We start from the raw sequence: 24,424 nt of genomic DNA, 5'->3' as shown, positions 1-24,424 counted from the left end.
GCCTCCCAGGCTCAAGCACTTCTGCCTCAGCCTCCCATGTAACTGGGATTACAGGTGCCCACCACCACGCCTGGCCAATTTTTTGTATTTTTAGTAGAGATGGGGTTTCACCATGTTGGCCAGGCTGGTCTCGAACTACTGACCTCAAGTGATCCACCCGCCTTGGCCTCCCAAAGTGCTGGGATTACAGGCGTGAGCCACGGTGCCCGGCACTATTTCATTTCACTATTGAGTTTTAAAAACGTTGGCCGGGCGCGGTGGCTTACGTCTGTTATCCCAGCACTTTGGGAGGCCGAGGTGGGTGGATCACCTGAGGTCAGGAGTTCGAGACCAGCCTGACCAACATGGAGAAACCCCACCTCTACTAAAAAAACCCACAAAATTAGCCGGGCTTGGTGGTTGCATGCCTGTGATCCCAGCTACTTGGGAGGCTAAGGCAGGAGAATCGCTTGAACCTGGGAGGCGGAGGTTGCAGTGAGCCGAGATTGCACCATTGCACTACAGCCTGGGCAACAAGAGTGAAACTCTGAATTAAAAAAAAAAAAAAGTTTAGTTGGCCAGGGGCAGTCACTCATCACTTAAAAAAAAAAAACTTTAGTTATTAACAGAAGTTGGAATAGAACTGAGATTTTAAATTTTGGGGTGTTCTCTGTTGCCCAGGCTGGAGTGCAGTGGCATGATCTCAGCTCACTGCAGCCTCAACCGGTCAGGGTTGTGATCCTCCCACCTCAGCCTCCAATGTAGCTGGGACCACAGGTGCATGCCACCACACCTGGCTAATTTATTATTCGTAGAGACAAGGTCTTGCTATGTTGCCTAGGCTGGTCTTGATCTCCTGGGCTCAAGTGATCTTCCTGTCCTGGCCTCACAAAGTTCTGGGATTACAAGTGTGAGCCACCGTGTCTGGCCAAATTCAGTAATTCTTAAAACTGGGCTTAGCCTTCAAACAGCAATGTTAAAACTATATTTATTTGAGAAAGGGTCTTGCTTTCACCTAGGCTGGAGTGCAGTGATGCAATTATAGGTCATTGCAACTTTGAATTCTGTGGCTCAAGAAATCCTCCAGCCTCAGCTTCCCGAGTAGCTGGGACTACAGGTGCACACCACCATGCTGGGCTAATATTTTTTTTTTTTTTTTGAGAGAGGGTCTCACTTTGTTGTCCAGGCTGGTCTCAAAACTCCTGGGCTCAAGCAATCCTCCCACCTCAGCCTCCCAAAGTGTTGGGCTATTTTTTTTTTTTTTTTTGAGATGGAATCTTGCTCTGTCGCCCAGGCTGGAGTGCAGTGACGCGATCTCAGCTCACTGCAACCTCTGCCTCCTGGGTTCAAGTGCTTCTTCTGCCTCAGCCTCCCAAATAGCTGGGACTACAGACACGTGCCACCACGCCCAGCTAATTTTTCTATTTTTTGTAGAGACAGTTTCACCATATTGGCCAGGCTGGTCTCGAACTCCTGACCTCGTGATCTGCCAGCCTTGGCCTCCCAAAGTGCTGGGATTACAGGCATGAGCCACCACGCCCAGCCGCCAAGAACTCTTTATACAGTCTTTAACCATAAAAACAGGAAAGAAATGGTAACACACTATCCTAGAAATACCATCTGCAAAGATAGCATTAAGTGAGACAAATGTTCCTGAGATAAGGGTCAAAGCTACCTATGTCCATGCTCTAATCTTCTTTAAGCAATGCCATGAACAGAATTCTGAAAACCTTTTTTCCCAAACATTCAAGAAAACCTGAATAAGGAAGTCTTTCCTGCGCAATGCAACACTTTAAGGTATATTAACTATAAACTCAATTCTGGTTGCTTACCTTCTCACACTACAGCAAGCAGTTCATAAGACCACTTTTCCCCTGTAACAATCTAATTCCTACAAATGAAATAGTTATCATGCAGAAGAAACCACAAGTTTCAAATACACACACACACACACACACACACACACACACACACACACACAGACAGAGAGAACAAGCCAAAAGGTAGTTTTTTCTTTTTTTCAGTTTATTGTATACACACACATTTCACAGGTGTTTTTTTTTGTTTGTTTTTTTAAAAAGTCTGTACAATTGACAAGACAATACAAACTAGCTACAATCTGCTAACTACACATTAGGACATTAACATAGCCCATGGTTTCTGCCCTAAAACAGGCAATTGTGCTACTCCAACTCTCTAAGAGAGATTTTCCAGCTCATGTCGTGTGGCCCAGGTACCTCCTCTTCTGTAACTTCCACCTCTGGAACTGGGCCCGCAAGCCCAAGCTCTATCTTGTTTACTTTTATTTTAGGTTCGGCTCAAAGAGGGTACTCTGAGGCTTCACTTTTTCATCTTCATATCTGCTTCAATGGCACAGCGGCGTCCCCTGGTTCCTCCATCCTAGATGACAGGCAGAGAAAGAAAGGGAGCATGAGTTGGTCAGGAGACAAGAGACAGTGCAACAGAAAAGTTGGGGATTTGGTTTCTTGGGGGAGAGGGGAGAAGAGAATCAGCAGAAAAATCCAGAGGGACGAGGGGCATATTTCTGTCTTCCCACAGAGTGGCTAAAGAACACCTGGTAGTTTATGAGAGGAAATGTAGGATGGAATATCTTGCTCATGCCCACTACAAAGGTCCTTGGAATTCACCTAGGGTCCCACAGAATGACTATTAGTCATCCCACCCAGGCCCAAATCATGTGCAAAGGAACAGGAGAGTAAAAGAAAGGTAGGAGAGTCAGAATGGGCAATGGGTAGTGAGGTTCTTGACTAACATACCTGTCCAACTGTTGGTCCCTATAAGAAAGGCCTTTCCTGCAGACTGACCCTGGCACTAGTTCCCTAGCACCTCCTGACAGTGGTTTTCCATGAGATCAGGCAATTAGAAGGCTTCTTTCCATCTGCTGCTCTCTCCCTGCAGCCCAGCTCCTTCCTCTTGTGCAATATTTTGCTGTCTTCAATAGATAAAAGATCCCATTAACCAGCCTTGCAATAGCCAGCCAAATGCTTTGCTTGGGGGATCCAGAGTCACTGTTGTAGGCCAATAAGAAACAACGGAGATTATAATGTTCTGTCTGTGGTACAGCCTGTAGGCAAGATGAATTACTGAAACCTTTGCTGGGCCAGGCCATTTTTACATTTCTAATATGCAAGGACTCTAAAATTTTTAGAGTCCATGAACATAAGTTGCCCACGAGGCAACAGGGAAAATAAAAAGGTGGTAACCTTGCATGTGTATAATGCTTTTCTTTTTTTTCCAAGCCAGTTTCATATCTATTATCTCATTTTATCCTCACAACATCCCTGTGAGGTAGGCTGGACAAGTACCTCATTATATTAGCTTCATCACACACCAAGGAAAACAATGCCCCAAGAGATTATCCAATGACCTTAAGACCATGTAGTTTTCTAGCCTGATGCCCTTCCATTACATTATACCTCACTGTCCCATAATGAACAACACAGAGTCAGAGCCAGTTAATTTATGGAGGAAAGTAATAAAAGTCTTTAGGCTAGCTCTCCTAAGCTTATCTGTAATTCCAGCAGCCACTATTGATGCACTAGTCACTTTTTTTCTTTGAGACAGAGTTTCGCTCTTGTTGCCCAGGCTGGAGTGCAATGGTGCAATCTCAGCTCACGGCAACCTCCGCCTCCTGGGTTCAAGTGATTCTCCTGCCTTAGCCTTCCGAGTAGCTGGGATTACAGGCGTATGCCACCACGCCTGGCTAATTTGTTTTTTTTTTTAGTAGAGACGGAGTTTTTCCATGTTGATCAGGCTGGTCTTGAACTCCCGACCTCAGGTGATCTGCCCACCTCAGCCTCCCAAAGTGCTAGGACTACAGGTGTGAGCCACCGCACCCAGCTGCAGTGGTCATTACTGAGAATGTTTTTTCTTTTGAGACAAGGTCTCACTGTCACCCAGGCTGGAGTGCAGTGGTATGAACAGTGCAGCCTTGACCTCTTGGGCCCAAGTGATACTCCTATCTTAGCCTTCTGAGTAGCTTGTGGTTAGGGACCAGAGGTGCGCACCACTCTGCTGCACAGCTAGTAGGGTTTTTTGTTGTTGTTGCCATTTTTAAATTTTATAGAGACAGGGTCTCCCTACGTTGCCCAGGCTGGTCTCAAACTCCTGGGCTCAAGCAATCTTCCACCTCAGCCTCCCAAAGTGTTGGAATTATAGATGTAAACCACCACACCCAGCCTATTCTGAGTTCTTTAGCTTAAATTTTACTAAGTGTTTGTTACATTAGTCTTGCAACTTAATTTTAGGAGACAAGAGAAAAACTATGTGCTGAGTACTGCCATTATGAGAAACACTGTTAAAAAGCCAGCTAGCAGCTCCTGCTCTGACCAATTTTAAATTTGTTAAGAAAAGAATTGGTAAAAGGTGAAGTCAGGACATGACGAGCAGGTACATCCTAGATCCTTCACCCCTAGAATACATTTCAGCCCAGTGATCTCAAAAACAGTCCCTACCCAGCCCACACACACACACATGCAGAAAGACAGGAATGCAGAAGAAAAGAGTTTCTTATTCATTGACCTCAATAAACAGAAGTTCAAGACACTGCCACAGTCTGCATGTTGGATTTCCCTCTGCCACCCACCTCCATTAAGAGCTGAGAATCTTTGTGGCAACACCACCCCTTGCAGCCATTCAATACTTACAAAGAGAGAGAGAAGGAAGGCAGGAGAGCCCATTGGGACACTGTCCTGTTAGAGGACAAACAAACACTGATCAGGTTCCACAGAAACTCTCAGCCACAAGCACCCCAAACCTCAGGACAGAGACACAAGCACCACACACACAAGGACAAAATTTAAAAACTCAAGAACAAGAGGAAAGAGATCCAAAAGCAATCTGTCCATTACGCCTCTAGCACAGAAACTGATGGTCCCCAACTGCTGCAGGCTAAGCCATTTCCCCCGCCTTGAGAGCACTCTCCCAGAGGAATTAATAATTCCCCTACTCACGATTTCTCCCATGTGACTGGGCCTTTCGGTTACAACAGGCTTATTCAATGTTTAGATGGGTGCAAACCACCACCATTCTAACATCTATGTGTCTGTATATCATTGGAATCTAGAAGCCCAATACCAAGTAGTAACATAAGGGTCCTTGGATGCTTCAGACTTCTACTACTGGAACACTGGCACACAGGTTCCTTCCTGATCGCCTCACCTTCTCTGAAGCATCCTGTTTGCGGGTAGAATCTCTCCCTCGAAGACTTTTAGCACTGATCCCAGACTCGGATGTTTGCATAATCAACTGTGTGGCCAAGAATTGCTGTAGAGAGAAGAAACAGGGTAGGCCATGGAGACCTGATTTAGTAGGGACAAATTAAGTACACTTTAAGCATTGTAAATAGAACTTTGTATAGTACTCCTCTGGCTCAAATATATTTTGACTGATTGGAAGTTTAGCATATTAAGTTTTAATTTTAGTTGCGATAGGGATGCTAAAGAATCAAGTAGCCCTAACTTTTTTTTTGCTATAATATAGGATCAAAATCTCTATCCTCCAGGAATGAGAAAAAGAATAAAACTAGAATGAACCAAAGATCATTCAGCAATTTAAGTAATTTGACAAATCGTGCAAAGATTTGCAACATTCTTCCAAGTTCAACACCCCAAAAAGTACCTGGTAACGCAATCACAGGATAAAAGCAGGGAAAAGGAAAGGAAAAACTCTTATTTGCTGATCACCTACTATGTACCAGGTACTTAATGTAATTAAAAAATATACATTCGCGATTTTTAAAAAAATTTAAAAACTTTATGAAACTGCAATTAATTGCCCAAGAAAGGTAGAATATTGTATCACAACTCTTTCACACCAAAGAAAATAAAAATAAGAACAAAATATTATGTTTTCAATTGTGTCCCTGATAGCTATCCAAGTAAAAGCCACAGCAACCCTTCTTGGCATCAATATGAATCCTCCCCTTGATTATTTTAGTTTCATCCTTGCTGAAACACAAAAGATCCTCAAAGTACCTGGATCTGTTCCAAGACATCTCGCTGCATCTCCACTGCCATGTGATAGACATCATGGTCTGAACTATTGTACATTACAGCATTCTGAAACATCAGCATAATGTCACGCTGAAATTCAGCTGTGCTTCGGATCAGTCCATTTTCTATGTTTTTCTTAATAGTTGACAAATCCATAGGCCTAAAAAAAAAGAACAGGGGTAAGTGGCAGTGGGGGTGGAAAGAGGACTCACCTAGATCTCTGAATATATTATCATACAGACTTTCTCATATATACCTTAATTCTCAGCTGCCAGGACTTAAATGCTAACCCCTTATCCCAAAACATGCACTTAACCCAAGAAACAATCTATATAATCAGCATTGAGAAAGGTAATAAAGGGAGTTTATTTAGTTTTTTTTTTGGAGACAGGGCCTGGATCTGTCACTCAGGCTGTAGTGCAGTGGCACAATCATGGTTCACTGCAGCCTTGAACTTCCAGGCTCTTTCCCACCTCAGCCTCCCAGGTAGTTGAGACTACAAATACGCAACACCACACCTGGCTAAGTCTTGTATTTTCTAGAGAGAGGGGGTTTCGCCATGTTGCCCAGGCTAGTCTTGAATGCCTGGGCCCAAGTGATTCACCCACCTCAGCATCCCCAAAGATTACAGGTGTGAGCTACCGCTCCTGGTGGAGATTTATTCTCTTAGGCTATCAGTGGTGATCCAGCCACTGGAATTATCAGTTTAGCACTCAGTGCCCCTTATAGCAAAATCATGGCCGGGCGCGGTGACTCACGCTTGTAATCCCAGCACTTTGGGAGGCCGAGGCGGGCGGATCACGAGGTCAGGAGATCGAGACCACGGTGAAACCCCGTCTCTACTAAAAAATACAAAAAATTAGCCGGGCATGGTGGCGGGCGCCTGTAGTCCTAGCTACTCGGAGAGGCTGAGGCAGGAGAATGGCGTGAACCCGGGAGGCGGAGCTTGCAGTGAGCCAAGATTGCACCACTGCACTCTACCCTGGGCGACAGAGCGAGACTCTGTCTCAAAAAAAAAAACAAAAAACAAAAAACCATAAACTTACTTGCTTTAACCTTTCTATCGAAAGCAAAACTTCACTAAGACTGGACAACTTATAATTCAGGCAAGTTACCATGCTAGGTGGACCATGGCTGCTCACCTTTGCACAATGCTGTGGTAGCCAGGTGCTATGTCATCTGTAACAGGCTGCAGGAAGACATTGGCATACCTGTCCAAAAGGAATAAGGTGCAATTACTGACATTCTCCAGAAGCGCAGGGAGGGAACTTACTCGCTGAAGGTAGTAAGAACCAATACCAGCAGTTCCACAGAAGCCTACTCAGACTTTTTTCCAGTCACCAACAATGAAGAGTAGGAGAAAATGAACCTACTGATTGGTAAAGCCCACTCACCTATGATTAGCTGCAGCTCTCCATACAAGCATGATGGCTTTCTTCCAAATTTTCTGTGCCTGAATAGCTTCCTGATCCTCACTACAAACAGAGCTGAAACAGAGATACAGCAATTCCACTAGGCACAAGTTAAAAAATAAAAATTATAATTCTCTCTTTTTTTTGAGACAGGGTCTCACTCTGTACCCCAGGCTGGAGTGCAGTGGCGTGATCATGTTCACTGCAGCCTCAACCTCCCAGACTCAATCCTCTCACCTCAGCCTCCCAAGTAGCTGGGACTACACCAAGTAGCTGGCACACCACCATGCCCAGCTAATTTTTTAATTTTTTTGTAGAGATGGGGTCTCACTGTGTCGACCAGGCTGGTCTACGAACTCCTGGGTTCCAGCGATCCTCCTGCCTTAGCCTCCCAAAGTGCTAGGATTACAAGTGTGAGCCACCATGCCCAGCCCTAATTATTTCTTGTCAACTGTTTATTCCAGGCCAAAAAAGGGAAACACTAAAGAAAAGATCAGGCCAGGCACGGTGGTTCATGCCTCTAATTCTACTGCTTTGGGAGGTCAAGGCAAGAAGACTGCTTGAGGTCAGGAGTTCAAGACCAGACTGGACCACATAGATCCTGTCTCTTAAAAAAATTTTTTTTAAATAAAAATCTAAAAATAAACAAAAAGGCCAGGCATGGTGTCTCACGCCTGTAATCTCAGCACTTTGGGAGGCCGAGGCAGGTGGAATGCTTGAGTTCAGGAGTTTGAGACCAGCCTCAGCAACATGGCAAAACTTGGTCTCTACTAAAAAAATTTTTTTTAATTAGCAGGGTGTGGTGGCGCAGGCTGGTAGTTCCAGCTACTAAGGAGGCTGAGGTGGAAGGATTGCTTGGGCCTGAGAAGTGGAGGTTGCAGTGAGCTGAGATCACACCACTGCCCTCCAGCATGGGTGAGTGAGAACAAGAAAAAAGAGAAGGAAAGGAAAGGGAAAAGAAGAGAAAAGAAAAGAAAAGAGAAAAGACAGGAAGAAGGACGGACGGACGGATAGAAGGAAGGAAGGAAAAGATCCTCTCCTTCTCACTTTCACTGCCTTAGCCTCAAAGAAAGAATCTCAGATACTCACAACTGCGAAGAAGCAGGGCTGCTGGGGATGGAGTCTGCCAGTGTGTGTGACTGCAGTGTAGCATTGTGTATGCTGAAGCCATCATCACTCTCGCTCACAGGAGGTTCATTATCCATTTCTGACAAATAGCCTTCTCCTTGATCCTCTTCCTTAGGCTCCTCTAGGCTGGCCGCTTCACTGACACCATCTTCCTCCTCATCCTCACCTGGGGCATCCTTAGATACAGTATGCTCCAGTTAACAAATGCAAGCAAAGCTATCCAGCAAAGCATCATTAAACATGATCTGTCTTTTGGGTTAGAATTAGTTCTAGAAATGACCTCACGCTGTTTCCTGACTTAGCTGTCTATCACTTATACTACCATCTACTTACAGACACTGACTTAAGTAATTTAGAACCTGGACAAAGAATAATACCCAGGATCTTTTAAAAAGAAAGAAAAAAAAAGCTGCTTACTTAAGACTAAGCTAAGAGGCGTTCCTTCTTTCCCCTTGCTCGAGAGTAACTCTGACCCTGGGTACAAAGTTATCAAAAATAATTTTTATTTTGTGTCTCATCTGATGGAGCAAGCTCACATCACATTCTTTAAGCCTCTGTTACTACTGCTTTAATAATTCTAAAAAGAAAACTCTGGATGATTCTGTTTGGATAGTCTAATTAATAAACTTGATTCCTGTATGTTCTCCTTGGCTCTGGTAGCCTTATTCACTCCAAATCACTCTTAAGTGTATCAAGGCTTCTTAAGGACTGTGTGATATTCACAAGCTGTTTCATATGGGAGGCACCTGTTGCTATGGTACTCCCATTATGCCTGTCTACTGCAGCTTTTCCCCACGCAACTCCATACCAGTCTCTTATCAGAGAATAAAGATGTGACTTTACTGAAATTCATTAAAAAGTAGTGCTATAGGGAAATCTAATCACATGGCAAGAGGAATAAAGAAAAGTCTGAAATACCTTTATCTGGCTTCCAAAAATAGTCCCTGATTCTTCTTTCAATGAGTCTGCAGAGGAGAGAAAGACTACCTGAAGATTTTTCCACCTTAGCCTTCCCCTTCCTATGGACCATAATCCCCTGCAGCTCTCCTTTCCATGCTGACCTGTTCTACCTCCTCTACTTGCCCACAACCCACAATCCCTCAGAAGCCAAAGCAAATGATTTCAAGTTAGTGAAAGAGGACTTTATTTACCTGACATTTCAAACTTATGCTGAGTCTCTGCCTCTAAAGGATCTTCAATGGGATTTGAGCCATGTGATGGAGACAACATGCTTTCAGGGGATGCCTGAAAACCAGAAAAGAAAAAACACCCTAAGTACTGGTAAATCGCTATAGCTCACACAACTTTATTCTTCAATGATAATGAGACCATAGAAGAAATTCTAAGTCCTACTCATGTAATGTGACTCCAATGGTCACCTTAACAGGAATAAGTATATCTAATTACAGCATTTGGGCTTTGGACACATCAAACATGTCAGAACTCGGGAATGCAACTGGAAAACCAAAAAGCCTAAGCTGTCACTTCTTACCTAAGGTATAAACCTCCATCTCCCCAGCCCCAATCTTTATTAAGTACCTCTGCCTTCACGTTTGTAAGTGGAGTCTCATCGCCTTTCCCAATGGCAACATCTGCTTCAACAATCTCTCCAGCTGCAGTACTTCCCGGTTCCTCATCTAAGTCCTGACTCCTGAGTTCTGGTGGCTCCATACTTGTGGCTGGAACAACTCCAGCTACTATTTCGGCTCCTGAAATGACTGGCTCTGGTTCTGCAGGTTCCACCTTGATCTCTGCACTGGGCTCCCTGATGTCCACCAGTTCATGTATTCCCTTGTTTTCTGTTTCCTCAAAGTCCAGTCTCTCTTGCTTGACCGTCATTTCTGGTGCAGGGAGAGGTACTGGTTTGTCCCGCTCCTGCTGGATAGGATGCTCCCAGGGGCCAGGCAGGGACTGAGGATCATCATTTTCTTCACAGAATGACAGTGCTGCTTCCACTGCTGCCACATCAAGCACTTCAGGATGATCATCTACCTGTCCCACAAAACACAAGACTATTGAGGTCACAGAAAGAAGCCCAAGTCCTTCAATTTTTGTTAGCACCAAATGTGATGGCTTGAATCTGCAGCTTTTCGCTCCATTTTTTCCATGTAGTGGGGGCAAACAATGAACAGGCACCTGTCCTGGGCAAACCAGTAACATAGGTAGGCCTGGGGAGATGACTAGTATGTTAGCACCAAAGGGCTACAAAGATGGAGATGGGCAAAAGTAGGAGAGTTGTTTAAGTAATTCTTACTGTAAGAAGCAAAGCAGCCAACCATGGTGGCTCATGCCTGTAATCTCAGCACTTTGAGAGGACGAGGTGGGTGGATCACTTGAGGCCAGGAGTTTGAGACCAGCCTGGCCAACATGGCGAAACTCATCTCTACTAAAAATACAAAAAATTAGTGAGGCGTGGTGGCATGTGCCTGTAGTCCCAGCTACTCAGGAGGCTGAGGCACAAGAATTACTTTAGCCTGGGAGGCAGAGGTAACAGTAAGCCAAGATCGTGCCACTGCACTTCAGCCTGGATGACAGAGCAAGACTCTGTCTCCAAAAAAAAAAAAAAAAAAAGCAGCAGCAGCAGCAGCAAAGTGAGGCTGAAGAGACAGGCCTATGTAGGACCCATGAGATTCTTTGGGGCTTCGCTGAATAATTACCTTGTCCTCAATGATGGCAATGATGTCTCCAACAGTCTCAAAATCCAGCTCTTCACCTGTGTAAGACACAGCAATATCCATCTTCTCAGCCAGATCTAATTCTTCCTTCCCATCTATGCTGGGAGCCTTTGATCCAACAGGAGCCTCTGCTACCCCTGATCGAAAACACTCTTCTTTGATAGAATTGATGATCATGGATATTTCACTGCTGTCCATGGAAACAGTCACAGTATGTGGATCCCCCACAGCCTCCATGGGAACACAGTTATCGGGTTGACTCACTGAATAACAGAAAGAGAAAAGCATCTCAGAAGCTTATTGGGTACAAAGTGACCACCTTGAGATCACATCAGCGCTACAGACAGATGTCAAATATCCAAACACTTAAGGTCAGAAAGAGTTATCAACATGTGCCTATGTTTTCTTCTCCCCAGTTTTATCTAGAAAGGTGAGAACATATTCTCAAGCCTGCTCACATCTGTATACTTAGCCTCTTCCTGCAATACATAAATGCCCACCCACCTCTTCTCACATCTATTTCTAAGGATATTTATTTCTAAGGATAAAGATGGCACATGTCTATGTAGAACAGAGAAGAAGCATCTGAATTGGAGCTGATGCTCTTGGTCATTTTTCTCTAACTAAAGCTCAAAATGAAATTTTAGACCTAGTGGCTGCTCAGGGACGCACCTGGAGCTACACTTTCAGTAGTGGAGACAGCCGGAGCAGAGGATGGTGCTGGCAGCGCAGGCATCATGACAATGGTAGCTTGGGACACAGACTCTACAGGGGGTGGCACAAGTTTAACTGGAGGCTCACTGGCAACAGTAGTGAAGGAAGCAAGAGGTGTGGTGAACTGTGTAGGACCAGCTTCTAAAAGCCGGGAAAGAGTGGGAGCACCTAACATATAAAGAGGTACATAAAATGAAGTAAGAAGAAAGCACATAAATAAGAAGCAATAGCTACTTGAAGACTCAACTAAGAAAATTCTTATGGTCTCAAAGGATAAGAGCAACTCTGCATTGAATAAGTTCATCATCTATATCCTTACTCTCTCTAACCTTACTTAAGATCTTCCTCCAAGTTAGGAATGAACCAAAGCACTAGAACACACAACATATATAAAAAATGGGTGGTAAGGCCAGGTGCAGTGGCTCATGCCTGTAATACTAGCACTTTGGGAGGCCGAGGCAGGTGGGTCACTTGAGGTTAAGAGTTTGAGACCAGCCTGGGCAACATAGTGAAACTCTGCCTCTACTAAAAATACAAAAAAAAAAAAAAAAATTAGCCAGGCGTGGTGGCAGGTGCTGTAATCCCAGCTACTCAGGAGGCTGAGGCAGGAGAACTGCTTGAACGCAGAGGTGGAGACTGCAGTGAGCCAAGATCGTGCCACCACACTCCAGCTTGGGCGACAGACCAAGGCTCCGTCTCAAAAAACAAAACAAAACAAAACAAAACAAAACAAAGGGTGGTAATTTTTCCTCAGAGGAAAATTAATCACCAAGAAACAAAAACCTGGTATGAATAAATCTGTCACTTCTGCTGAAGTTCAGCATATTGTAAACTACCCAAGTTCAACACCATTCAAATACCAATAAGGTTTGTATGGTATTCTATGGAGCTTTTTTTATTTCCCTGCTTTACACTTTCTACCTCATTAAATTCTCATCACATCCTTGTGAAGTAGATATGTTACAATGAAAAAGGAAACTGAGGCTCAAAAGCTAAGTTACCTATCCAAGGTCACAAAACCAATGTGTCGCAGGCCTGAAATTCAAGCCCAGTTCTCTGGTTCCAAATCTTATTCCACTATTCTATAATCTTAGGTATCTCTAGCAACCTTGATTTTGCAAGCCCTAAGAAAGCAGCTCAATATTACTCTCAATATCCATGCTGTGGTCAATCAGGGCTATCACTATCTTGAAGACAGATGGCTTTATAATATGGAGACTACATTGTTTACCAGGTAAAGTAGCTCCAAAAAAAAGTTAGAAAAAGTTGGGCTTTAAATCTAGGACTGACAACTGCTTAGTAACAAACAGTGAAACTGAGGTCAGTCAATGTCAAGTTCAACACCTTTGAGGTTGATAAAGGAAAAGCGGTAACTTACCTGACGCAGCAGGGGAGGCTGCAACAGTATTGGGTGTTTGCTGTATCTCCCCACCATGTATCATGGGAAGGACCCCGCCTACCTCCAGGAGGACACCTGTACTGTTCAGGTGGCCAGAAGCCACAGCCATTTCACTCTCACTGACCTACCAGGGAAGAACAGAGGTGAAGGCTACACTCAAGTTTTCCTTTACTACCATTTCCCAACAAAGCTCCAGCAGTTGATCAAACCTCATGAAAACTAATAGTAATATCCACAGAGAATAATTTAAGACCCAAGGGAAACTCTAAACTATAATGTTCAAAACTTATTTGACAAGAGTTCTCTGGAGAAGAGAACCAAAATAATTGTGATTCAGATACCTCAGGACCCATGGGTACTGTCAACTTACTGTATTTTTTAAAAATTAACATTTAATTAGGAAATCTTTTCCTCTTTTGAACTTTTATTCCCCATGTCACATTTTAGGTCCCAGGCACTCCCTTCCAAGTACTAAATCACCACAGCTCTCAAACACCCACAGAAGTCTCCATACCAGTCTGGGGCTAGTAGGCAGGAGGCTGCCCTTCTTCAAGAGCTCTGACAGCAGAGGGGAGGGGGGTGGAGTTGCTTTCTGTCCAAGCATCTTTTTCTGGGGTGAATCATCTGTTACTGGGGTCATGGGGGCTTCTAAGGGTGCAGAGCCTGGAGGAAGGGTGTCAGGAATCCCAGGAAACGAGGTGACTGGGGTACTCGGCAAAGTCCCGGGGGTTACCTAAGAGACAACAGAGAACCTTTATCTGACTTCTCAAACTATGGAAGGTTCCCTACTAATCTGTATGGGTTAGTGTGTCTAACTATTATTTTATTAGTCCTGAATAGAATTGCCCAGAAACCCTCTATCCCTCCTGCTCTTAGCCATACTTTTCTTCCCCACAATCTTCTCTTTCATCCACTCAAACCCACAATGACTCAACCATCCCACCCAACCTGCCTTTTATGAACTCCTTACCCACTACCAATATTACATTTACAAGGATTTTGTCCCTTATTTCAGCAGGAATTTCACAAGACTAGTATGAAACAATTCCTTAAAATAGTTTTTTACCTATTTCTCAAAAAGGTCAAAAGCCTCAATGCTTTTAGGTCCGTTCTTATCTCAGAGCACACAACATGGTAAATTAAATCTTTAGCATTCAGATCAAGAGAGGAAGTTGCCTCTAGGCCAAAAGTGGTTTCCTCATCACTCCGCTCTGCTGGCTTATTGCCCCTTCACTGATCAATTCCCACAGATGGAAATATACTCACCCCAGAGGTGGCCTCTTCCATAGTGGTTGGAGTCAAGTCCCCAAGTGGATAATCACCTCCTGGGGAGGCAGAATCAATAGGAGAGCGAACCATCACAGTGGGTAACCTCCGGGGGGGTGTTTTTACTGCTTGACGAGCTAGAATATAAAAGAGAACAATGTCCAAATCTTCAAGATTAAATAAATGAAACTTGGCACTATTCTGCTATTATACAATAAAGGACAAATAGGAATGTTGTGTTACTAAAGCAGCATAATGAGTTTGGATTAGAAAGCTTTTACACTTCTGGAGATGGATAACTTTTTAGCCTAATTTTTCCTAAGGGCAATTCTCACACTAAGAAACTCCTTTAACAATCTCAAACTACTTAATTATCCCAAAGGTCCTTGGAGTGGGAAAGTAGTTTAAACATCCTTTAATATTCTCTTTAGCAACTTATTAATATTTGCTTTTAAGAACAGGAAGGCCGGGTGTGGTGGCTCACAGCTGTAATCCCAGGACATTGGGAGGCCAAGGCAGGTGGATCACCTGAGGTCAGGAGTTTGAGACCAGCCTGCGAAACCCCGTCTCTACTAAAAATATAAAAATTAGCCGGGCGTGGTGGCAGGCGCCTGTAATGCCAGCTACTCGGGAGGCTGAGGCAGGAGAATCGCTTGAACCCAGGAGGCGGAGGTTGCAGCGGCCCAAGATCGCGCCACTGCACTCCAGCCTGCGCAGCAAGAGCAAAACTCGCCTGGGGGAAAAACAAAAACAAAAATAGGGGAAGACCTCACTGGCGCATAGCATGTATTCCTAGAGTTGTAAATGCTTAAATTTCTCCCCTCATCTAATGACTGAACTATTCTCAATCTTTTCACAGGCCCTTGACTTCTAAAACATTATGTTCAATATCTTATCAAGCCTTTGTGTCCTGAAGTTAATTTAAGGTCTATTGAGATCTGAGCACAACTCATGTTCTAGGAGTTTCTTCTTAAGACATTAAGGGATGTTTTTATTCTGGTAGAAGAGAAAACTGCAAGTAAATTTACATCAATGGATTCTATGTTACAAAACAGTCCAACTCTCATTAGCATGCAGTACTGTGCAATCAATTGCTAAAGAGGCATACTAGGTTCAGCTTACCCTGATATGCAGCATCTGTAGCCTTCCTCTTTACTTCAGCCTCCTCTTCTTCCAATTTCTTTTTCCTAAACAGGGAATTAAGTGTTAGATGCTAGACAGCTCTGGCTCCTCCCCAGAGTTCACAGAACCCTTACAAAGTAATTTTTTTTGCCAGGCCAGCACTTTCTGGAAGAACGGCCTAAACAGGAATTCTAACCAGCAAAACAGTGAATTGGGGTATACTGCCTAACTCCCAGTTCTTCACCCAGGCAAACTATAGGCACTCTTAAGCTAGAACTAAGTTATGTTTTCATACTGAAATGTTCCATTATATTACCTTCTAGGACTCACTCCCCCCTCCCAGCCACCAAACCACTCTGTAGCTTTCCCCCTCCACAATCTGTCTCAAGTCTAAAGGGATGGCAGTTGGAGGAAATAAGCCAGATTACTTGAGGGGAAAAGAGGGTAAAAAGAAAGAAGCACAGAAGAACAATATAATATAACCCACATTGCAATGTCATTGCAAAGCTCATCCAGTCTGCTGTCCATGTGTCCAGCCTGAATTAGTTCTGCATCTCTCTTTAGCCGTCTATGGGAAGAAAGAGAGTTAGGTAGACTGGGTTTTTTAATCTGCTATTTTAAAAGTTCTCACCAGTACCAGAAGACAGCCCCTTATGTCTTTCTCAATCTTTTGGCATTCTCTCTGATAAGTACCTATATCTCTCCTGGGTTTCCTTTATCACTTTCTTTAGTTCTTCAACTCGCTCAGCAGTCAGTTTCCGAACAATAACATCTTCAACAGTTTCCACCACTTCTCCCTTTTCACCTCGTTTCCGTCTGTGGAAAATTGAAAAAAAAAAAAAAAATTTATATTCGGATAACAGAAGATTTATCCCCTCTCCTACTTGCTTTTACCACTTAATCATGGATAACTTCTGCTATTTTTTTTATCATCCAGTATTATAAGTAAGTATAAACCAGAATTCCTCAGTAAGTACTCTCCACTAAAGAAATTTGGCTGAAGTACCTGGCTTTGTACTCACTTTGGTGTCTCAGTGGTCTCTAAAAGCTCCGAGTACTGGGAAGCACAATGCTATAAAAAAAAAAAAAGTGAAAATGTGATGAGCAAGCCTGGAAAGAAATGACCTTTCAAAGTTTCAAGAGATTAGAGTAAGATTTAGAGAAGACAGCTATATGTAAGATGGGAGTAGTTTACTAGGAAGGCAAGTAACTTTATAATCAAATCAGTTCAAAATAATCAAAACAAGACACAGAAAAAGGGAGTTTTATGGACTGGAGTTTGTGCATTTGGGGAAAGGCAACCTAACTGCCAGTATTTATAGCTAATATCTACCAAGCAGTTACCACATGCAAGGCACTGTGTTAAATGTTTTACATGTATTACCTCAATTAACTTCACAACAATCCTGAAGCAACTCTTTTATCTCTATTTTACAAATGAAAAAACAGAGGATCATGGCCCAAAGTTTTTAGATGGAGTAATAATGAACCCAGATCTAATTCCCAAGCTTGGGCTCTTAACTGTTATGCAACACCAATAAGAAAGGTCTAATATGATCATACGTGGATGGATTAGCAAACAGTAGGAAAAAGAAAAAGGTATTCTCAACTATTTTCCCACATCATGGTATAAAAGCTTTGTAATTAAAAGCCAGGGCCTGTAGAGAACCTACTTTACAATCCAAAGACTGCTCTAAAAGAGCACTTGCTTGGGAACTTACTTTTTGAGAGAACCAGTCTGGAGGGCGGCCAGGTTCTGCAAAGGGCTTGATTGCTCTGCTAACTGATACCCTACAAAATGAGGAAAGCTTTATTACACACCAAGCAGAAAATAATAGGAGAGGTATGCTGAGAGTGCAAGGCTTGGAGTTCAAACTTTGGAATAAAAAAGATGTGAATGGCCAGGCGCAGTGGCTCACGCCTGTAATCCCAGCACTTTGGGAGGCCAAGATGCGTAGATCACAAGGTCAGGAGATCAATACCACCCTGGCCAACATGGTGAAACCCTGTCTCTACTAAAAATACAAAAATTAGTTGGGCGTGGTGGCATGCACCTGTAGTCCCAGCTACTTGGGAGGCTGAGGCAAGAGAATCTCTTGAACACGGGAGGCAGAAGTCACAGTGAGCCGAGATCTCGCCACTGCACTCCAGCCTGGGGACAGAGTGAAACTCCATCTCAAAAAAAAAAAAAAAAAAGCCAATGAATGCAAGGTATGCAATGGACCGTGCCTATAATCCCAGCACTCTGGGAGACAGAGGTGGGAGGATAGCTCGAGCCCAGAAGTTCAAGCCACCCAAGGAGATCCCATCCCTACAAAAAAAAAAAAAAATCGACAAGGTGTGGTGGTGCGTACCTGCAGCCTGTGGTCCCAGCTACTTGGGCAGCTGAGGTGGGAGGATCCCTTGAGCCCAGGAAGTCAAGAGGCTGCAGTGAGCCCAAATCAAGCCACTGCACTACAGCCTGGGTGACAGAGTAAGACCACCCCCTCCGCCATTCAAAAAAAAAGAACAGCATGTATAGTATATAATCGTTTGTGTTAAAAAATGACAGGGATGAAGGGGAAAAAGAAAATATTTGCTCACATAAACAAAATTTTGCTGGAGAGACACAAGAAACTGCTAACACTAGTAGATGGGGGACAGTAATGGGAGGAAGACATTGCATATAATTTTGAATCTTATGACTTAGTATCTGCTGATAAAATAATAACATTTAAAACTTTTACTCAAGTATCCTTACACTATTTTTCTATGGCCGGGCGTGGTGACTCATGCCTGTAATCCCAACACTTCAGGTCGAGGAGGGCAGATCGCTTGAGATGAGGAGTTTGAGACCAGCCTGGCCAACATGGTGAAACCCCATCTCTACTAAAAATACAAAAATTAGCCGGGCGTGGTGGCGTGCACCTTTAATCCCAGCTACTCGGGAGGCTGAGCCAGGACAATCACTTAAATCCAGGAGGTGGAGGTTGCAGTGAGCCGAGATCATGCCACTGCATTCCAACCTGGGTGACAGAGTGAGATACCATCTCAAAAAAAAAAAAAAAAGACTCAACACTATTTATCTAATAAAAATGTGAGGAAATATACAGATTAGATTCTATTTCAAACCAGTTTACCTGTTTCGTTTAAGAATGAGCTCAGTTTATATACATATACATGTGTATGTGTATACACACACGCACACACACACGAAACACACATTGTTTTTGTTTAGACAGTATCCCACTTTGTCACCCAGACTTCAGTGCAGTGGCACAATCATGGCTCGCTGTAGCTTCCAACTCTGAGGCTTAGGCAACCTCCCACTGCAGCCCCACCCAAGTAGCTGATATCACAGATGCACCATCATGCCTGGCTAATTTTCTTTTTTGTAGGGAACAGGGTCTCTGATGTTGCCTCCCTGGCTCAAGCCATCCTCACACCTCAGCTTCCCAAGTAGCTGGAACTATAGGCACACACCACCAGACCTGGCTAATATTTTTGTTTTTTTGTAGAGACTGGTCTCCAATTCATGATCTCAAGCGACCCCCGGCCTTGGCCTCCCAAAGTTCTAGGATTACAGATGTCAGCCACTGCACCCAGCCCCATTCTATCCTCTAGTTCTGTAAGGTCTATAATTTTTCCTAGATTCCACATATAACTGAGATCATATGGTATTTCTTTATGTGTCTGGCTTATTTCACTTTACATACTATCCTCCAGGCTCAACCATGGAATCACAAATGGAGGATTTAATTCTTTTTTATGGCTCAACAGTATTCCATTGTGTGTGTGTGTGTGTGTGTGTGTGTGTGTATACACACATATATACGTATATACATATATACAAATATATACACATATAGATATATGTATATATACATATATACACGTATATATACACATATACACATATAGATATATGTATCTATACATAGATACGTATCTATGTATACATATATGTATATATATACACACATATATTTTCTTTACCTATTCATCTGTTAATGGATACTGTAATAATTACCTTAATTGTAGATAGTTTCACAGATGTATATATATTTCAAAAATACCGTGTCTTATGCTTTAAATACGTGCAGTGGCCGGGTGTAGTAGCTCACGCCTATAATCCCAGCACCTTGGGAGGCCGAGGCAGGTGGATCATCTGAGGTCAGAAGTTCAAGACCAGCCTGGCCAACATGGTAAAACCCCATCTCTACCAAAAAATACAAAAATTAGCCAGGCATGGTGGCATAGGCCTGTAGTCCCAGCTACTCAGGAGGCTGAGGTGGGAAAACCACTGGAACCTGGGAGGCAGAGGTTCCAGTGAGCCAAGATTGTGCCACTGCACTCCAGCCTGCGCAACAGAGTGAGACTCCATCTCAAAAAAAAAGGTGCCGTTTACTACACATCAATTATATCACAAAAAAGTTGTTAAAAGGGAAGGGATGTGACCTTTCTTACCAACCCCCTTCCTTCTTGTTGAATGGAACAAGGATGTGATAGCTGAATGTCAAGTAGCCACTGTGAACCATAACACAACCAGAAGATAAACTATGCACTGAGGAAGGTGGAACAGAAAGAGAAGATCCTGAGCCTCTAATGTCACTGTGAAGTTGCTATGAGAGCTGCGGACTGCCTAGACTTCCTGTATGTGTGACAAAAAATAAACTCAAGTTTTTTTGTTTGTTTGTTTTGTTTTGTTTTTTTGAGACGGAGTCTTGCTCTGTTGCCCAGGCTGGAGTGCAGTGGCGCGATCTCGGCTCACTGCAAGCTCCGCCTCCTGGGGTCACACCATTCTCCTGCCTCAGCCTCCTGAGTAGCTGGGACTACAGGCACACGCCACCATGCCCGGCTAATTTTTGTATTTTTAGTAGAGACGGGGTTTCACTGTGTTAGCCAGGATGGTCTCTATCTCCTGACCTCGTGATCCGCCCGCCTCGGCCTCTCAAAGTGCTGGGATTACAGGCGTGAGCCACTGTGCCTGGCCTTAAACTCAAGTTTTTAACCCATTTATTTGTTCCTATTGCTCTTTCTATATAGTGTTTTTGTTTTTATGGTGGCCATGTATTACTTCAAAAATTAGATTTAAAAAAGAACAAAAAATGCTAGGAAGCACGACAATCAGCAAATAACTGAATTGTTTATAAATGTGGCAAGAGAGTTAAATTCATAATGGATGATGCAAAAGAAAGGGGGTGGGGGGCTGATACCGAGCAAGGTAAAATGATGATAGTTCTAGGCTGGGAGTGATGGCTCACGCCTACCATCCTAGCACTTTAGGAGGCTAAGGTGGGAGGATCACTTGAGCCCAGGAGTTCAAGACCAGCCTGGGCAACAAGCGACAAAAAACACAAAAAATTAGCCAAGCATGGTGGCAAGGGTCTGTAGTCCCAACTACTCAGGATGCTAAACTGGGAGGATCACTTGAGGCCAAGAGTTGGAGACCAGCCTGGGGAACGTAGTGGGACCTCATCTCTACAAAAACGTAAACATTTAAGTTAAAAAAAAAAAAAAAAGTCCAGCCTGGGCAACATGGCAAAACCCCATCCCTACCAAAAAATGCAAAAATTAGCAAGGGGTGATGGCATGTGCCTGTAGTCCCAGCTACTCAGGAGGCTGAGGCCGGAGGATCACTTGAGCCCAGGAGGCAGAGGCTGCAGTGAACCAACATCGCACTACTGCACTCCAGCCTGGGTGAGACCCTGTCTGAAAAAAAAAAAAAAAAAATGTCAAACATAATAAAGTTACTACATAACCCAGTAATTTCACTCCTTGAATAAAAAACTCAAGAGAATTAAAAACATTGTCCACAACCTTGTCCACGAATGTGCACATCATCAGCATTATTCATAATGGCCAAAAAGTGGAAACCACCCAATTGTCTATCAAGTGATGGATAAACAAAACTTGGTATATTCATACAACAGATTATTTATTATTCAGCTAAAAAAGGAATTAAGTATTGATACACGCTACATAAGAATGAACCTTAAAAGTGTTATGTCAAGTGATAAAAAAAAAAAAAGTCCAGAAGAGCACATATCATTCCATCTGTATGAAATATCCAGAATAGGCAAATCTACAGAGACAAGAGAGTTGGCTCGGTATGGTGGCTCACACTTGTAATTCCAGCACTTCTGGAGGCCAGGACTGGTGGATTACTTCAAGACCAGCCTGGACAAAACCTCATCTCTACTAAAAATACAAAAATTAGCCAGGCCACTCGTGGTGGCACATGGCTGTAATCCCAGCTACTTGGGAGGCTAAGGCACGATAATCGCTTGAACCTGGGAGGCGGAGGTTGCAGTGAGCCAAGATCTCATTACTACACTCCAGCTTGTGTGACAGTGAGACTCTGTCTCAAATTAACTAATTAATTAATTAATAGAAAGTAGATGAGTGCTTGCTTGGGGGTGGTGAGGAAGGGACAACATGGACTGACAGTTAAGGAGTAAGGGGTTTTTCTTAGAAGTAAAATGTTCTAAAATTAGATTGTGGTGATGGTTGCACAACTGTGAATATACTAAAAACCATTATATTGTACATTTTAAGTAGGTTAATTTTATAATATGTGAATTATATCTCAATAAAGCTGTTTAAAAGAAGAAATACAGCTGGCCTGGTGGCTCACACCTGTAATCCCAGTAGGTTGGGAGGTTGAGGTGGGCTGATCGCTCAAACCCAGGAGTTCGAGACCAGCCTAGGAAACATGAAACCCCCATCTCTACAAAAAATAAAAATAAAAAACAAAAAATTAGCTGGGCATGGTGGTGTGCACCTGTAGTCCCAGCTACTCAAGAGGCTGAGGTGGGAGGATCACTTGGGCCTCAGACATGGAGGCTGCAGTGAGCTAAGATCACACCACTGCCCTCCAGCCTGGGCCACAGAGTGCAACCTTGTCTCAAAAAAAAAAAAAGGCCTGGCGCGGTGGCTCATGCCTGTAATCCCAGCACTTTGGGAGGCCAAGGCGGACGGGTCATGAGGTCAGGAGATGAAGACCATCGTGGCCAACATGGTGAAACCCCATCTCTACTAAAAATACAAAATTAGCCAGGCATGGCCAGGCGCAGTGGCTCACACCTGTAATCCCAGCACTCTGGCAGGCTGAGGTGGGTGGATCACCTGAGGTCCTGTCTCTACTAAAAAATACAAAAATTAGCTGGGTGTGGCCGCACCACTGCACTCCAGCCTGGGCGACAGAAGCAGACTCAGTCTCAAAAAAAAAAAGAAGAAAAAGAAAAGAAAGTCTACTTACAGCTTAATATGATTAACTATAGAAATCTACCAATGTGAAAGAGTATCTAACAATTTCTAAGACCCAGAAAAGCTGACATCCTAGATACCTTACCAATTTTGATCTCCACTTCTCATGACAGAAGATGCTAAACATAGCTTCTCTCGGATGGACCATGGCTCTGTGGGGCCAGTACTTAGCAGCTTGTGTTCTGGGAAAGGGAAAAAAAAAAAAAGCCTTGGAAAGAACCAGAGACTGTAGTGCTAAGCTCCAAAATCCCCAAAAAGAGGACTAAAAGCCTAATACAAAACATTCCAACTTGTTAGGACAAAGTGAGCTACTATCACCAAATCTTGATTTTCACCTCTCCAAGTGAAATATCACCAGTGACCGTGGTACCTATTCATTGCATGTGAATTATTAACATTTTATTTCTTAAAATGCCATGGCTTGAAGCTCCGCTTTATTAAAAAACAGGGAATATCAGATTAGGCAGTTCTCCCTAAAAGCCCAGTTTTAAGAATACTGGACTTTATTCCAGTTTAAACTTACTAAGGGCTTATTTCCCAGGAACCCGAGCGGCCAGCCCCTCCTACTACCCCGCCTCCCTCTTAGCATAAACTTGTTTACTTCTCTCAGATCCTCTACTCCAAATGTCGGGCATAAAAGACCTTTTCAGTCCAAAAAAAGAAAAATGGCTGAAATCCCCGAGATGCAATTTCCTGAGTGGCAAGAAAAGCTCATGGTTAAAAGACCCCACTTCCACTGCCTCACAAACGTCGGACAGAAAAATGAATGGCTCTTTGAGGTGCAGGTTACTCCGTTTGGCTCATAACATCTTTTCGTCTGCACGCCCAAGTTTCTAGAGTGCTTTTACGGTTACCCCGCAGAGCTCCTAACACACTAGGATTCACTAAGCTGCTTCTCTCACACCTCCGCTCCCTCCCTGAGAAGCATGATCCCAGATTTCTGGGCCCCCAAACGTTGGTCTTCACGATGCTGTAGAGCGCAGGTCTCTGAAAACCCTGGGCTCTCAAGCAAACCACTTCTCCCACTCCCTAAGCGTGTAACAAAGATATGGTATCTAGCCTCGGATCTACAAAGGCCTTTCACGCAAAACCTGCTCAGATACTCACTGCCCGTTCCCGTCGCCATCTTAGCCCCGAAGTCTCGAACCCTGAGGAGAGACGGTCGGGCAGGGCCGAAACCCTGGAATTCTGGGGAATAGTGTACCGCCGTTGGTTCGCGGTGCCTCCTGGGAAATGTCGTTTTTCCCCTTAAGACAAAGGCAAGCACCCTAAACCAGTTATCTTGTGCACTCCTGTTAAGAAGGAAGGACAGGAGTTGGCGGCTGAAGCCTCAAGATTTCTTTTAGGCTTCTTAGGTAAGAAATGTCTAAGGTTCAAGGAAAAGGGTTAAGTTGGAAGAATCCCAGGCGAAATAACTGCCAACCCACGACAGTTGATAACCCGGACCCACATTAGATCTGAGAGGTC

The 24,424-nt window shown here is 43.7% G+C and overlaps 1 protein-coding gene across 2 annotated transcripts in view; it reads right to left on the bottom strand.

Moving 5' to 3' along the window:
- Window positions 1–24,185, bottom strand: part of BRD8 (bromodomain containing 8) — a 39,877-nt gene extending 15,692 nt beyond the window's left edge. Inside the window, exons 1-22 of one of the 2 annotated variants that reach the window (XM_030828686.1) lie at window positions 24,065–24,167; window positions 23,043–23,139; window positions 17,431–17,500; window positions 16,732–16,781; window positions 16,403–16,525; window positions 16,197–16,277; window positions 15,710–15,774; window positions 14,588–14,724; window positions 13,836–14,054; window positions 13,301–13,445; window positions 11,881–12,090; window positions 11,191–11,471; window positions 10,073–10,525; window positions 9,685–9,778; window positions 9,452–9,498; window positions 8,495–8,709; window positions 7,388–7,480; window positions 7,136–7,204; window positions 5,976–6,153; window positions 5,161–5,265; window positions 4,647–4,691; window positions 1,987–2,379 (exon numbers count right to left, since the gene is read on the bottom strand). In XM_030828686.1, coding sequence (XP_030684546.1) covers window positions 2,320–2,379; window positions 4,647–4,691; window positions 5,161–5,265; window positions 5,976–6,153; window positions 7,136–7,204; window positions 7,388–7,480; window positions 8,495–8,709; window positions 9,452–9,498; window positions 9,685–9,778; window positions 10,073–10,525; window positions 11,191–11,471; window positions 11,881–12,090; window positions 13,301–13,445; window positions 13,836–14,054; window positions 14,588–14,724; window positions 15,710–15,774; window positions 16,197–16,277; window positions 16,403–16,525; window positions 16,732–16,781; window positions 17,431–17,500; window positions 23,043–23,139; window positions 24,065–24,083 — 2,856 coding nt within the window. In that variant the 5' untranslated portion in view covers window positions 24,084–24,167 and the 3' untranslated portion in view covers window positions 1,987–2,319. Of the gene's footprint in view, window positions 1–1,986; window positions 2,380–4,646; window positions 4,692–5,160; window positions 5,266–5,975; window positions 6,154–7,135; window positions 7,205–7,387; window positions 7,481–8,494; window positions 8,710–9,451; window positions 9,499–9,684; window positions 9,779–10,072; window positions 10,526–11,190; window positions 11,472–11,880; window positions 12,091–13,300; window positions 13,446–13,835; window positions 14,055–14,587; window positions 14,725–15,709; window positions 15,775–16,196; window positions 16,278–16,402; window positions 16,526–16,731; window positions 16,782–17,430; window positions 17,501–23,042; window positions 23,140–24,064 lie in introns of those variants that run through there. The other variant, XM_030828678.1, reaches the window with a different exon arrangement.
- Between the last annotated feature and the right edge of the window lie 239 nt (window positions 24,186–24,424).

This window comes from Nomascus leucogenys, chromosome 2 (assembly GCF_006542625.1).
Source record: "Nomascus leucogenys isolate Asia chromosome 2, Asia_NLE_v1, whole genome shotgun sequence".
Taxonomy (NCBI): domain Eukaryota; kingdom Metazoa; phylum Chordata; class Mammalia; order Primates; family Hylobatidae; genus Nomascus; species Nomascus leucogenys.
The sequence above is the reverse complement of the archived record's forward strand: the minus strand, read 5'-3'. Positions and strand labels throughout refer to the sequence as shown.